We start from the raw sequence: 16,544 nt of genomic DNA on the forward strand, positions 1-16,544 counted from the left end.
ACTGGACTTATTTCTTACAGGAAAAAATGTTGCATTATTTTTAATTTCAATAAACTCACTAATATATATTCCCGGGATGACTTTCCCACTCTGCAATTCTAAGATAAAGAGTTTTGCTGAATATTTGTTACCTAGATGAAGTGAGACAGCCCTACTTTGATATTTCCTTCCATGATTTCTGCTTTATTCTTATGGAACTCTCAGGGGGAATACAACATTGACAAGAGGTGGAAAAGAGGGGAATTTTAAATATGAATTGTAATCATTTCTGTCACCTCTACAATATGTATGAGTACAGAAAATTTCAGAACAGGCCAAAAGAATCCATTTCTAGCATAATGTTTTTCTTACACCAGAAATTGTTTTAAGACAGATGGGTCTATGATACCTACAACGGGCTTATGATGCTTCGATTAAGAGCATTTGTGCAAATATCAATATTTTGGTTTGTCTTTTTGTAAGAGACAAGCAAGGTGTTTTTCACTCCAAGATACATCTAGAATACATATTATAAGTGAAAGAGAAAATTTATATTAAAATCAACTCATAAGTTATGCCGTGATTATATTACAGTATGATGACAGTGATTTTATATCATTAGTTACAACAATCGTAGGATTATTGATCATGCACAATTTCAAGGATCCCAGAAATGACATAGACATAAACTGAGGGCAAAGTTGACTGTACCTAAAAGATTTTAGCCAAATGTCAAAGTCAAAGATAAATGTCATAGTGCCCTAACAAATAGTATGTGTTTATCAAAAGTGATAAACCTGAAGACGTCATCACAACATCAAAAACTTCAATGAAAAAGCCAAGACAAAAGCTAAGTTATGACTATAATTATAGCAATAAATATAGGGACTAGAAGAGAAGAGATATATGTGAAAGAAGTTGACTTTGTAATTGCAAATAGTTTTGACACATCAATTGTATGGCACATTTTTCAAATGATCTAAAATAAAGCTACTTTTCAAAGGAACTCTACAAAAGACATTATTACCTTTGGACATATTTCTAAACCAACTTTATTTTCAAAGAGAACTGTGTTTACAAAGCATTGAGCAACTTTGAGTGGGTTGAGACTGAAAGTATCCTTGCCACTGGAGTATATACTGGGGGAGGCAGAGTTGGAATCATTAGCATATGTGGAATGAAATTAATGCATGTATTAGCACATAAGGTATGTGAATAGCAATACTTTTAATAGACAAAAAAAATCAGGAATCTTGGTTGTAAAATTTATCTACCATGTGAATATGCTGATTAATCCTGTACGTTTTCTCTCCTTGTGAATACTTGGGCTGGCAGAGAACAGGCTGGAAAAATCAGGAGATTACAGACCATATTTCCATCCTTCAAGTATCTCCCTGCATGGATACTGAGAGGCAGAACAAATGATAAAAAGAATATGATGAATGTGCTTTTTGTCTTATTAGAAAGACTCACACTAAATATGACACTATATTAATATTCAGAGATCAGGCCAGTGGGCTTGTCAACTGAGCTGTAATTCCACCAGCCTGCTCTAGTCAATACTGCAATTGCGCTTCCTTCTATACACATTATTAAAAACTGCCCTAGTGGCAAAATAATCTTCTACCAGCCCAGTCTTCTTTTTTTATACTAGAATTAAAATTTTTATTCATTAAAAACATTATTAGGAGAGTGAAAGGAAAAGTCGTAGAGAAGAAAGAGATATTTTCTGTATATATAATTGACAAGTGCTTATACCCAGAATATATTGAAGACTTCCAGAAATAAATTAGAAAAAGACCTAGCACCTTACACAACAGAATATCCAAACAGTAAATGAGCAAAAAGTCACGCATAAGAACATTTGCAGTTGCATTATTTATAATAGCTCCAAATGGAAACAACTCAAATGTCTCACAATAGGATATGTAAATTGTGGCATATTCGTACAATTATAACCATATAGTGTTTTTCAATGAAATAGAATAATGTTAACTGCCTCAGCGTCAATGAATCCCATGAATACAGAACAAAAGATGCCCCTCACACACGCACATGTATACACAAACACATTACAAATCATACAATTCTATTTACAGAAACACCGGTGTGTTCATTCTAAGTCATTCCAGACTAGTCTTCTTTCTTGCTCTTAGTGAATTATCAATGGAAGTTTTGCTCAGGAGAATGAAATGTTTCATACCTGTACATACAAACCCCGGGATCCCCTGATGAATCTTCTACCTTCACCACCTCAGCCATACTGAGCTCCTTGCTTTTCTTTGGCAGTTGAGAATCTTTCTACTTGACTGGAAGCCTTCACACCGTTTATCATCTTCTCCTTTATTGTTCTTCTGCAGATGCTCTGATAGCTAACTTCCTCGCTACCTTAAACCTTTGCTCATCTGTCAGCTTCTCAATGAGGTCTACCCTGATCACAGCATTTAAAATTGCAAAATCTAACTCCCAATCTTATGGTACTCTTGATCTCCCCGGCTGTGCCTTTTTAAAAATAACACTTGTCATTTTATGACATGTTATATAATGAACTTAGTTATATTTCTTGTTTATTGCCTGTCTCTCCTCTCTGGAATATAAGGCAGAGACGTCTTGTTTTTCACTGTTTCTTATTATTGAGAAGTATATCCACTAATAACAAGCATTCAATAATTATTTGTTGAATAAATAAATGAAAAAAATTGTGTGCCCATGAGACGTAACACTTGCTTTTTCTCTCTTAAAAGTATATAAAAAGATCAATGGATAAATTGAATTGTGTGTATATATTTAATATAGAATGAAGCAATAATATTTCAAGGAGAATGAGTTAAGAGTAACTTCAGATGATGTGAAGTCAGTCTTTGTACAAGCAATCACGTAACAGAGTCAATTATATAGTTTTATCAGCAGATCACTGGACCTTCTTTCTCTTTTATTAGTGACATAGATGAATATATGTATATACACACACACACACACACACGTAGTCTTTAAAATCATTAAAAATATTGATTAATGTAAGAAAGAAAGAATGAGGTTCTCATTTACATCCTTCTAGTTTATTATTATTTCTTGAGAAAATATTGCTGGGTTAATTATAAAATGGTGCCTGTGCTTGTGCTAAAGAGGGCGTTGCACAGTACTGATGATGCTAAGGCTGCCGTGAACTAACTTGCATTTTTCTATCAGCCGAGGGTGTGGTGATAGCTGAGAACAGGAAGATTGTGAGTTAGCTGAGCAAGAGGGCTACATGTCCCAGACCAAAAAGAAAGGCAGACACATAGCTTATCTGCTGTTTTCTCTTTGCTTTCCTTTTCTGCCAGCCTGACCCTTTCTCCTCAGTTAGGACTCTACAGATAGCATTAAAATAAGAATTCTTCTTTTACCAAGGACCTGCCAACATGGGGCACATTCACACCAAAACTGTGAAGAAGGCGGCCCGGGTCATCATACAAAAGTATTACATGTGCGTAGGTAACAACTTCCACAGAAACAAGTGCGTGTGTGAGGAGATGGCCATTATCCCCAGCAAGAAGCTCTGTAATAACATAGCAGGCTGTGTCAAGCATCTGATGAAGCGGATGCAGAGGGGCCCATTGAGAGGTGTTTCCATTAAGCTGCAGGAGAAGGAGAGAGAAAGGAGAGACAATTATGTTCCCAAGGTCTCAGCCCCGGATCAGGAGATCATTGAAGTAGGTCCTGACACTAAGGAAATGCCGAAGCTTTTGGACTTTGGCAGTCCGTCCCACCTGCCGATCACTCAGCCTACAGTTGGGATGAATTTCAAAATGCCTCTGGGGGCTGTTTGATTCTTTCTGCAGTGAGTAATGTTTTCAATAAATGTGGCACAACAACAAAAAATAAAGATTTTGTAAGATCATAAAAATCTATTTTGAGTCCATGTAGCGTTTACCATAGCCAGTGAATGACCAGAGAATTAAAAGCCAACTAAAGGTCACTGAAAGTGGTAAACATGTTTACATTTTCATGATTGATTTTGCAATAAAATGAGGGCACATAATAGCAGTAATTTATAGTACTATAGCACTCCTTGGAACCTGCCTTTTTGTAGAAAAAAATATGAATTTGAGAGAGGTTAATCTGCAATTTATTAAGTAAAGAAAATTCATACATTTTTAAGGCACAACTAAGAGGAACAATAAGGTTATTATTTTGAGAGAACAGTGCCCATTTTTGAAAATCTAAAAGGGATCTTTCAGTTCCCCAGATGATATAGGAGCTCCAAGGTAAAGAGAAGGATAGGTGTTGGGAGAAAAAGCAATAGATATGGTTGTATGTCCCCCTCCCAACTAGACCCGAGCATGGGTCAAGGTACGTTATGGTAAGCATGTCTTTTGGGAGTGTGAAAAATCCAGAAACAGAACCACTAAAATAATAAAACTTCAGTTTAAAATAAAATAAACCTGCCTCAAAATAGAATTACTGATGTAGATAGATATGCACTGAATGTAGAATGGTAATATGGTAATATGGTAACATCCTACCAAATGGTAAAAGTATTCTTATGCATAAAAATGACACATTTTGCTTTTAAATTGAAAGTTCGTCTTTTGGGTGTAGAAGAGAAAAGACTTGGGAGGAGTTAGACATGTGGAAAAAGTGATTAGTGGGGTCTCCCTCAAACAGGTGCAGGAATTTGCCATGGGCCGGAACAGAAATCAATCATATTCTGCAGTGGAAATCCAAAAATAAATAAACACACATTTCAAATTGCTGTTTTTGATTGAGCATGAACAAAAGCCTGTTATAGACAGACAAGTTAATGCGATTTAAGTAAGACCTTTTGAAACGAAATTGCATTAGACACTGTTTCTTACAAGGTCTCACATTCTTACCAGTAACTTTAACCTTATCAATATATGTTTTTTATTCTGAAGAGTGAGAAAAATATGAAGTATTTCAAAGGAAACACTAAGATTTTCTCAAAATTACAGAACCATTAAGCTTGTCCTGATTGAATTAACTCCATGTTTATGTTGGTGAGGCAACAGGACTTGGTTGGGTGAAGTAACCTAAGCCCCTCTGATCTCCTTCCAGGGCCCTGGGGCCTGCATCACTTTTACTGTGTCAGGCCACCCCTCCCTCCCACTCCCAAATACCTAACTGTTACTCCAGGAGTAAACAGCAGAGTCAGTGGCTACTGGGATATGCATATTAGAAAAAAACTGAAAAAGAGATTGATAAACTATTTTGAGCCTTTATTCCTTGCCAAACATTAGTCTAGGCTTTTTCAGGTCTTGCCTTGGGAGCTGAAAGTAAGGAAGACTTTACAATTCCTCTGTTCTAAGATTGACTGCAGGGGTGATGGGAGGATGGTGGGGGAATTCTTGCAAAGAATGATTTTTACCTCTCAGTAATACTATAACAATATATGATTTGATTAAATGAATAGCTTTTTTTTTTTTTTTTTTTTTTTTTTGAGACCGAGTCTCACTCTGTCGCCCAGGCTGGAGTGCAGTGGCACGATCTCGGCTCACTGCAACCTCCGGCTCCTGGGTTCAAGGGATTCTCCTGCCTCTGCCTCCCGAGTAGCTGGGACCACAAGTATGCACCACCACACCCAGCTAATTTTTGTATTTTTAATGAAGATGGGGTTTCACCATGTTGGCCAGGCTGGTCTCAAACTCCTGACCTCAGGTGATCCACCCACCTCAGCCTCCCAGAGTGCTGGGATTACAGGCATGAGCCATCACACCAGATGTCATAAACTATTTTCTAAAAGAAATCCTGTTTTGGTAACAAAGAATAGTTACCTCCCAAGTTTGCAGTCACTGTTTTTTGTTGTTGTTGTTGTTTATGAAACTTGTTTACATTATAGTTTACTCGCTGTGTGTTTATCCTTTAGGAAAGTTAATGAAAATTACAAGTCTCTGAAAGATCTGGAGTTATTAAGAATTGAGGAAAGTTTTAGTAAGAGTTTTGTATCATTTCCTAATTAGGAGTGACTTCCTTCTCAGAACAAATTGAAGTTTAATATTTTTCATCCCAGTGGGGTGAAAAATTTAGAGACACCAAGACACAAAAATCAAGGATTTTACAAATGTTTATTTTGCCTTCTGAACAGATTGCCAAAATAACATTTAATATCACCGGGATTGAAACGTCTTACAATTCTGTCCAAAGATGGAGAACTTCGTTCAAGCAACCTTCAGGCACAATGTAGCAAACTGCCCTTTCATGCAGGGTTTTCAGGAGTCAGGGGAGACACTGTCTCTAGTTGATTTCTCTGTAGGATCTCTGGCTAATCTTATTCCTCCAGAACACAAACAAACACAAAAACCCTTGCTGAGAAAGACAGACTGTCACTTGACAGAGTAAAAACAAATCCATAGGGATTTATCAAAAATTTTGGCCGGGCGCGGTGGCTCAAGCCTGTAATCCCAGCACTTTGGGAGACCGAGACGGGCGGATCACGAGGTCAGGAGATCGAGACCATCCTGGCTAACATGGTGAAACCCCGTCTCTACTAAAAAATACAAAAATCTAGCCGGGCGAGGTGGCGGGCGCCTGTAGTCCCAGCTACTTGGGAGGCTGAGGCAGGAGAATGGCCTGAACCCGGGAGGCGGAGCTTGCAGTGAGCTGAGATCCAGCCACTGCACTCCAGCCTGGGCGACAGAGCGAGACTCCGTCTCAAAAAAAAAAAAAATTTTGTAGTCACCACCACAATGGCAAACTTATATGTTCTTCCTCAAATCCAAAGGCTAAGGTGAAAAAAACATATAGTTTGAAGACAGCAGTTCTTTTTTGGCTATCGTCTCAATATCATTATACTTAATATTTGGCACCACACAAAAAAAAAATCTTCCTAAATTTTAGGTGCAGGATAAGTATGACCGTACATGGACACTAGAGTCTTCAGGGAAAATTCAGTTATCCTGGGATTCTATAAACATGACTGTCTCATAAATGGGCTTCGGGGATTATAAGAACCCGCAGAGATTATATGCACTCACATAAAAATGAGAACGTGAATCTTCATGGTCAAAGAGTCTGAAGCTTTCATCAGATTTTCAGGAGTGATATAGTTGGATGTCTCCTCCAAATCTCATGTCAAGGTGGAATCCCCAGCGTTGAAGGTGGGGCCTGGTGGGAGGTGTTTGGGTCATGGGCGTGATCCCTCATGGTTTCGTGCTGTCCTGGACATAGTGAGTTCTTAGGAGATCTGGTTGTTCAAAAGTGTGTAGCACCTTCCCCTGCAACCTCTTATTCCTGCGCTGGCTGTGTGATGTGCCTGTTCCCACTCTGCCTTCCACCATGAGTAGAAGTTCCCTGAGGCCCCTCCAGAAGCTGAGAAGATGCTGGCACCGTGCTTGTACAGCCTGCAGAACCATGAGCCAATGAAAGCTTTTTAAAAATAAATTACCCAGCCTCAGATATTTCTTTATAGTATGGAAAGAATGGCATAATACAAAGGGTATATGTGAGCCAAACAAACCTGACCTAATTACTTGATTCACATTGATTGAACTTATACTGATTTAATTTGTGTTCCTTTAGAAAGCTAAAAATTGTGGTGAAAGTCTTCTTTTTGTGGTTTCAGAAATTGTATTAGTCCGTTATCACGTTGCTATAAAGAAATATTAGGTTGTTGCAAAAGTAGTCATGATTTTTGCCATTACTTTTAATGGCAAAAACTGCAATTACTATTTTTTTTTTTTTTTTTTGAGATGGAGTCTTGCTCTGTTGCTCGGGCTGGAGTGCAGTGCCAGGAGCTCAGCTCACTGCAACCTCCGCCTCCTGGGTTCAAACCATTCTCCTACCTCAGCCTCCCAAGTAGCTGGGATTACAGGTGCCTGCCACCATGTTCAGCTAATTTTTTGTATTTTTAGTAGAGACGGGGTTTCACCATGTTGGCCAGGCTGGTCTCAAACTCCTGACCTTAGGTGATCCACCTGCCTTTGCCTCCCAAAATGCTAGAATTATAGGCATGAGCCATCATGCCGTACCTGCAATTACTTTTGCACCAACCTAATACCTGAGACTGAGTAGAAAAGATATTTAATTAGCTCATGGTTCCACAGGCTGTACAGCAAGCATAGTGGCTTCAGCTTCTGGAAAGACCTCAGGAAGCTTCCAATCATGACAGAAAGCAAAGAGAGAGTGTAGTTTATCACTTGGTGGCTGTAGGAACAAGAAATGGAGTGGGGAGGTGGATTTCACAAGAATTCACTGTCACAAGATCAGCAGCAACCAGGACCAAGAGGCATGGTGCTAAACCATTCGTGAGAAACCACCTCCATGATCATCAAATCATCTCCCACTAGGCCCTATCTCCAACGCTGGGTATTACAATTTGACATGAGATGTGGTGGAGGACACAGATCCAAACCATGTCAGAAACGGAGTACTTGCCATCTAAAGCAAGTAATCATTTATCCCCAGGAGTTAGACATAAATTGGATTAGCAAAAAACTGTTATTGAGGTTGTGTAATTATTTTAGGCAAACAAGCATTGTCCAGGTGCTAAAAGAGAACTTCACATGGCACACAAGAAAATGCTGGTGACTCCATGTTCAGGGCTCACTGTAGACTAAGGCAATGTTGCCTAAAGGAACTGTCACTTAATAGCTTGAACTTCTTTTTTACTTAATAGCTGTGTGGGCTCTAGAAAATTACATGTATTTGTAAATTTACTTGTGAATAATATGGTAGTATAAGGACAAAATAGAGATTCACTGCTGTAGTAGAATCACAGTGGCATTGGGGCAAAGCTATAAACCATGGAGCTCCCTCCAGCTTGATTTCAATAACCTAATTGTTTGTGAACATTTCAACTGAAGTCCACTGGATACCTTTTAAGCCTGCAGGGATATTCATAGCCTTACTTGCACTTCTTCTGGGAGTCAATATTTAGAGAAGAGAGGCACACACCAGATTTAGTCGTATACTATGTCCAATAAATGAAAATTGCTTCTTTATGTTCAAAAATTGCACAGTAATAAAAATCTGAATTTGGTTTTCTAGAATCATTCATTGGATATTAATTTGAACATACTCTAAACAGGAGATATCTCCCATAGAAGCGTACTTTTCACAGCATTATCTGATGTGGTTTGGACCCATGTCACCATCCAAATCTCATATCGAATTTTAATCCCTGATGTTGGAGAAGGGGCTGGTGGGAGGTGATTGAATCATGGGGGCAGAGTTCTCATTAATGGTTTAGCACCATCCCCCCTTGGCACTGTATAGTGAGTGAGTTCTCAGGAGATCTAGTTGTTTAAAATTGTGTAGCACCTCCTCCTCCCTCTCTTGGTCCTACTCTTGCCATGTAAGACGCCTGATCCTGCTCTGACTTCCACCATGAGTAAAAGCTCTTTGAGGCCTCCCCTGCCCAGAAGCAGATGTTCCCATGCTTCCTGTACAGTCTGCAGAACCATGGGTCAATTAAATCTCTTTTCTTTATACATTACCCAGTCTCAGGTATTTCTTTATAGCAGTGCAAGAATGGACTAGTACATTATCCCTTTTATCAAATTTCGTGTCTGTTTATCCTTCATCTGTTGCCTTTAGATTGTTTTAACATTTATCTCTTGACCTTTTTCTACACCTTTCTGTCCTGGTTATGGCTTGATTGTGTGGCCAGAGGAGTATGAAAATATCTCTGGGAATTTATGCTTTGAGATATTATAAAGCTAAGATTCCTTGAACAGATCTTGGTGGTTTAATCTGGAGACTGAAAATGGTTAATGGGCGAATAAAAGACCCTGGGAAACCCACATGGGAGTGCTCTCTTACTCCAATGCTTACCTGCATTTCGTTTGACTTGCTACAGTGCATATTGATATTAAATAACGACCCTATGTAAGAATGTTCCATGGACTTCAGTGGAACCTTTCAAATTTCTTAACTTCGGAAATTATTGCTGTATGAACATATTAATTAATACTGCTTGATAAAAATTCTTTAGAAGGACTCTAGCTGGGCGCAGTGGCTCACGCCCGTAATCCCAGCACTTTGGGAGGCTGATGCGGGTGGATCATGGGGTCAGGAGATCGAGACCATCCTGGCTAACACAGTGAAACCCTGTCTCTACTAAAAATACAAAAAATTAGCTGGGCGTGGTGGTAGGCACCTGTAATCCCAGCTATACTTGGGAGGCTGAGACAGGAGAATGGTATGAACCCAAGAGGTGGAGCTTGCAGTGAGCCGAGATTGTGGCACTGCACTCCAGCCTGGGCGACAAAGTGAGACTCTGTCTCAAAAAAAAAAAAAAAAAAAAAAAAAAGAAGGACTCCTCTAGCCAAGTTATAAATAAGCCATAACAAAAATCTCTAGGTAGAAGAAATAGGGTAAAACAGGATGGGTAGTGAACATATATGTCTTCAAATTTTAAGTATGTATGCACATATAAAATACATGTATTTAAGCTTAAATAGTGTAAGAAGTTTGTTGATGTGCAATATAAGTTATAACTAAGAATTCTCAAAAGGAAATTTATTTATTCAAAAGGAATCCTCAATAAGGAAAATTATTATATTGGTTTATAACCGTAAGCAAAATCTACATACTGGTTGATGGAAAGAGGTAGAAAAAGTATTCCAAAGTCTATGTCTTAGTACATGGTGTATGTCTGGGAAGCAGAGCAGAGGGAGTAAACATAAATATTTAAAAAGTGCATTTGATGAGATGGGGTAAGAAGCAATGGGAAATGGTATGTTGAGATGTGGTTAACTTTAGTTTTTGTTTTAAATAAATTCTTCTGAACTCTGTGAAAACCGACATAACAATTATTAGAAAAAAACACAGTAGGATTTTCTGAGCAGAAGAAACACAACCATTTTTCTTCTGCTCTCACTCCACAAAACACATAGACTTCTGTGATCAAATGTGTGTGTGAGGGAGTGGGAGTAGGGGATACTCCTCATACACCAAGCAATCAATCAATCATGCAGTGGACACTAGCGAGGTGTCCTCCAATTCAGTTCAGTTCCACCACTGTCTACCTGGAGAAAGCGTGAGACCCACAAGGTGAGGACTCAGTCCCATAAGACTGCCTCCTTTCTATGCCAACCATAAGCCCCAGGTTGTGGCCTGTGCTTCTGACCTACTGGCTATATACTGTGGGTTCCTGTGACCCCCTCCTTGGGTCTAATTGATTTGCTAGAGTGGCTCATAAAACTCAAGAAAATATGTCTATTGGCTCATAAAACTTAGGAAAACATGTCTATTGGCTCATAAAACTCAGGAAAACATGTCAAGGTATATTGAAGGTACCTTAAAGAATATTACAAAAGATACAGATGAAAAGATGCATAGGGCAAGGTATGGGGAAGGGGCACAGAGCTTCCATACTCTCTCCGGGTGAACCAGAGACAGTGTTCAGCTCTCTGGAAGGCCTCCCAATGCCACTCCGTTGGGTTTTTATGGAAGCTCCATTATGTAGAAATGATTGATTAAATCACTGGCCACTGGTGATCAGCCTAACCTTCAACCCTCTGCAGTTTGGAGGGGCTGAAAGTCCCAAGCCTCTAATCCCACTTTGGTCTTTCTGGTGACCAGCCCTGAAGCGAACTAGGAGCTGCCAGTCACCAGTCAACTCGCTAGCACACACAAAGACATCACTTTGTAGATTCTAAGGATTTTAGGAATTGTATGCTTGGAAACAGGGTTGAGGAGCAAATATATATTTCAAAGTATTATAGGCTCCTAATTGGAAAAAGAAAAAATAAGATTTATTGATCAAGTTAGCAAAATATGGAAAAGAAAGCCATAGTAAATAACAAGGGTAGCCAAAAGGTATACAGTATTTTACCACGTTAATTCATTTAATTCTTACTAAAACTTCACAGGAGTGGTACCACACATTTTACAGATGAGAAAACTGAAGCAAAAGATGTTAAAAAATGTGCCCAGCTTATAAGTAGTAACTGAAATTTTAGCCAAGGTTACATGGTTCCAGAATTTGCACTTTTACTACCATACTGTAATACTTCTACAGCAAAGTAAATGAATAATTTACATGAAGTAAACCAGGAATAATATCAACTATATCAGTTGTTATACAAAATAGAATTTTCTTATTAAAATCGAGACAATCAGAGTGGGCTAAAAACACATTTAAAACAAGATAAATTCAAGAAGGTCAAAAATACAGGGATGAGCAAGGTAAAGAGACCCGGAAAATGTACACAAACAAATTAGGAAGTATGATATCAATGACATACAAGATGATATTGAATGTTAAATTATTGAGAAAGCACTTTTAAAAGGTCAAAATATGAGCAGGACACTTGATTTAAAAGATGTTTACACACGCTCATATTACTTGAATAAAAAGTCTGTATTTACCAAAAATACTCATGTATATGGCCACAAATAAAACTTTAACACATCTTACATTGATTTTACTGTCGACATTCTCTTCTTATAATCAACATAACAGAAGAAAATGATCAAAGAATTTTATTCACTAATTCAGAAACAAGCAAACAAAAAGCAGGCAAGAAAGCAAACAATGACTTGCTATAGAGACTGTGAAATACATTGATAGATAATCCTTGGAAGAATTGGAAGAACAGTCATCAAAACTGAGTTTTAAACTATTTAAAACGCAATAAAAATGACTAACATTTTATACCAAAGTCTACAAAGAGGAGAAAAAGCTATACTCCAAAGAAAATCTGTAATCTTAAATGTGCTCATCAGAAAATAAGTTATTTTTAATTAATTTTAAGGAATTAAGAATGATATGAAAGATAGAAAGCTAAAATAAACAAAATAGAAAAGCAAATTAAACCACAGAGCAAAATCCACAACAAAAATGAGCAACCCAATTAAAAACTGGGTAAATAATTTGAATAAACATTTCTCTAAATATGATATACAAGTGGCCAACAGGTTCATAAAAAATGCTTAATGAACATTACCAATTAGGAAAATGCAAATCAAAACTACACTGAGATACCACCTCACATCCATTAATATGACTACTATTAAACAAACAAACAAACAAAAACCCCCAAAATAAGTGTGCTGGTGAGGCTGTGCAGAAGTTGGAACTCTTGTGCACTGCCGGTGAGAGAATGCACTGTTGGTGCAGCCACTGTGGAAAACAATATGACAACTTCTCAAAAACTTAAAAATAGAGGCCGGGCATGGTGGCTCACACCTGTAATCCCGGCACTTCGGGAGGCCAAGGTGGGTGGATCACAAGGACAGGAGCTCAAGACCAGCCTGTCCAATATGGTGAAACCCCGTCTCTACTAAAAATACAAAACTTAGCCAGGCGTGGTGGTGGGCACCTGTAGTCCCAGCTACTCGGGAGGCTGAGGCAGGAGAATCACTTGAACCTGAGAGGCAGAGGTTGCAGTGAGCCGAGATCGTGCCATTGCACTCCAGCCTGGAGGACAGAGGGAGACTCTATCTAAAACAAAAAATAATTTTAAAAAACCCTTAAAAATAGAATTTTCATATGATCCAGCAATTTTACTTCTGGGCATATACCCAAAAGAATTGAAAGCAAGGTCGTGAAGAGATATTTGTACAATTTTTGACAAAAAGAATCAAACTCTGGCCAGACATTGTGGCTCACGTCTGTAATCCCAGCACTTTGGAAGCCTGAGGCAGGCACATCACTGAGGTCAGGAGTTCAAAACCAGCCTGGTCAACATGGTGAAACCCCATCTCTGCTAAAAATACAAAAATTAGTTGGGTGTGGTGGCACAGGCCTGTAATCCCAGCTGCTTGGCAGCCTGAGGCAGGAGAATTGATTGAACCCAGGAGACAGAGGTTGCAAACTCTGTAAAATATTTGAAAAGATTTACTCTGAGCCAAACATGAATGACCAAAGGCCTGTAACACAGTCCTCAGGAGGTCCTGAGAACATGTGCCCAAGGTAACTGGACTACAGCTTGGTTTTATACATTTTAGGGAGACATAAGACATAAATCAATACAAATGAGAGTACATTGGTTCAGTTAGGATAGGCCGGACAACTCAAAGTGAGGGCTGCAGAGAATGCTTCCGGGTCATAGGTAGATTCAATGATTTTTTTGATTCACAACTGATTGAGAAAGACATTTTCTAAAGATCTAGAATTAATAGAAGGAATGTCTGGGTTTGAAATAAGGTGTTATGGAGACCAGAGTTTCCATTAGGCAGAGGAGGCCTCCAGGTAGCAGGCTTCAGAAAGAATAGATTATAAATGTTTCTTATCAGAGCTGACACGCTCCTGGATCAGGAAAAAGGCCCAGAAAAGGAAGAGGATTCTCTTCAGAGTGTAGATTTCTCCTCCAAGAGACAGCTTTGCAGGACTACTTCAAGATACAGCAAAGAAACATAATGTGGGGTAAACTACTTCAATTTCTTTCAGGGCCTTGTATCTGTCATTTGATGCTATACCAAAATTTTGTATCTTATTGCTACAAAGAGTCTGTTTTGTCAGCCTTATGATCTGTTTTAACGTTAATGCCGGTCAGCTGTGCCTGAATTCCAAAAGGGAGGAGAGAATAATGAGGCATGTCGGACCCCCCTTCCCATCACAGCCTGAACTAGTTTTTCAGGTTAACTTTGGAATGCCCTTGGCCGAGAGTAGGGGTCCCTCAGATGGCTGCTGGTGGTGGTGTTGGGGAAGAGGGGTTTAGAATTTTATTTTTGGTTTATAAGGCTTAGACACAGGAGAATGAGGGCTAGCAGCATGTACCTGGGATGAAAGTCGGGAGGCAATGTGACTAACAAAGCAGAAAACCTTAAGGGGCCATGACCTGCGGGCTGTCCTGACCTGAGAAGGTCTCAGACAACTCAGCCTCATCCATCATGACCACGTGTCCCAGGTGCTGCCTGACCTGGGGAGATCAGAATGTCATCCTGGGAGACCTTTGCTAGGCTCTTCTGAAAAGGTTGTTTTTACCTGAACTGTGTACTTTACTTCTTCTCTTTTCTCTTTTTCTTCTTTTCCCTTTTTTTTCAAGTGGGGAGGGAGGGAGTAACTAGCAGCAGGTCCCTGGGTGGGTACTAACTCTACACACGGAATGGACAGAGGAAACCAGAAGATCTGCCCCTGGAGATGCGGGCAACCCTGCCCCAGGCCTCCACCACGTGGCCATCCCCTTGGAGGCCATCTTTACTAATGTGGATAGCACTGTGGCTTCCCAGGCAATGGAGGCCAGCGCTGTGGACCCAGGCTTGCCTTCTCAGGAAAGGCTCCTCAGAGAGCCGGTGGCCTACAGAGAGGACCCATGCAACATCAGAGACCCGGAGACCCAGCGAGCCGGCGACCCCACCCGTCAGAGCAGGGTTCTCACCCTATGCACTTTCTTAAAGGAAACAAACCTGGATCGGGTGAAGTCTGTGGGCTTACAAGTTTCACTGCCAATCCAAACCGAGGGTCACAGCTCCTTGTTAAGTCAAATTAGCATTGCAAAGAAATCAATAAAGGTATTGGAAAAAGAGTTATTCAGTGATTATGGAGCCAAATTGTGAAAAAATAGTACTCACACAGTTCTTCACTTCTTCCATTACTTCAAGCAACATTTTGAGAAATCTTTTCTTCTGCTTAAGATTACCTTAATTAAAATATAAATAACACCCATCATTCAATTATATTTAATTTAATTTAATGTTAATTAAATTCCAAAATTGTATGGCTTCATTGTCCATTTTATATCACTGTAAACTTTTCTTGTTTGTGTACTCTCCAGATTAGAACTTAAGGAAATTTCAGGTATTTGGAACCACTAGCTTTTACTTCCTAATGTTACCAAGTTGGGAGCAATTCTTTCAAGGAGCCCTTTCTGTTGCAATATAGGAGCGGCCCATTGTGGGAGGTGGCTCTGACGCACCAGTTGCTGTTGCCTTACTTCTTTTCTATCACGGTGGCAAGTTTTCCTTAGTATCCTCTCTGTTCTCAACTCACACACTCCATCCTGGTCGCTCTCAGAAACCAAGGAATTCTTTTCCAACTCCTGATTACCTGGCTTTAAATTTGGTCCTTCAAACAAATCAACCCCGGTGGGGACAATGGCAGGCATCTGTTTTTCCTGACTCAGTATTAGTGATATTTGAGATTAGCACAGGCCCCAGTGCCCCATGTGTATAGGAATATACACATAAAAAAGGAGATCTATGCACAAAAAATTCAGTTGGTAGCGGCTAGGAACCAGAAACAGCAAGTACAGAAAATCAAGAATAAAACGTGTTGTCACTCATATCCCATCTCTACCGCTTTTCTCCATCCCAATTGTTTTGTAAAATCCCTTTTAGAGAAAGACTAACCCGGTGAAGTGACCTGAGAAATATCGTTTTTTTCCTCCCATTTCTTTTTCACCATTCGCCAGCATTTCCAATAGCATTTTCATGTCTTCTTCCATTTTATATTTTGTAAAAACTTTTTGAGAAATTCATCACAAATGGCAGATTTACCTGATGCTATAGAAAAATTTGCTGAAAACTGGAAGTTTTTAGGAAACCATATTTCACCAAAAAGTATTCCTCGTATTCAACATGCAGTGATACTCCTGCTTCATGGATTAAAGTTATGGCACAGGGGGCCAACTGGGCGCCGTGGCTCACGCCTGTAATCCCAGCACTTTGGGAGGCCTGGG

General features: G+C 39.3%; 1 protein-coding gene across 1 annotated transcript; it reads left to right on the plus strand.

Moving 5' to 3' along the window:
* The first annotated feature begins 3,380 nt into the window (after nt 1-3,380).
* LOC117090817 (40S ribosomal protein S17-like) lies at nt 3,381-3,788 on the plus strand. The gene has a single exon (XM_033223467.1). The coding sequence runs from the start codon at nt 3,381-3,383 to the stop codon at nt 3,786-3,788; it is 408 nt and encodes a 135-aa protein (XP_033079358.1).
* The last annotated feature ends 12,756 nt before the right edge of the window (nt 3,789-16,544 follow it).

The sequence above is a fragment of the Trachypithecus francoisi genome, unplaced genomic scaffold (assembly GCF_009764315.1).
Source record: "Trachypithecus francoisi isolate TF-2019V2 unplaced genomic scaffold, Tfra_2.0 Lachesis_group11, whole genome shotgun sequence".
Classification (NCBI taxonomy): Eukaryota; Metazoa; Chordata; class Mammalia; order Primates; family Cercopithecidae; genus Trachypithecus; species Trachypithecus francoisi.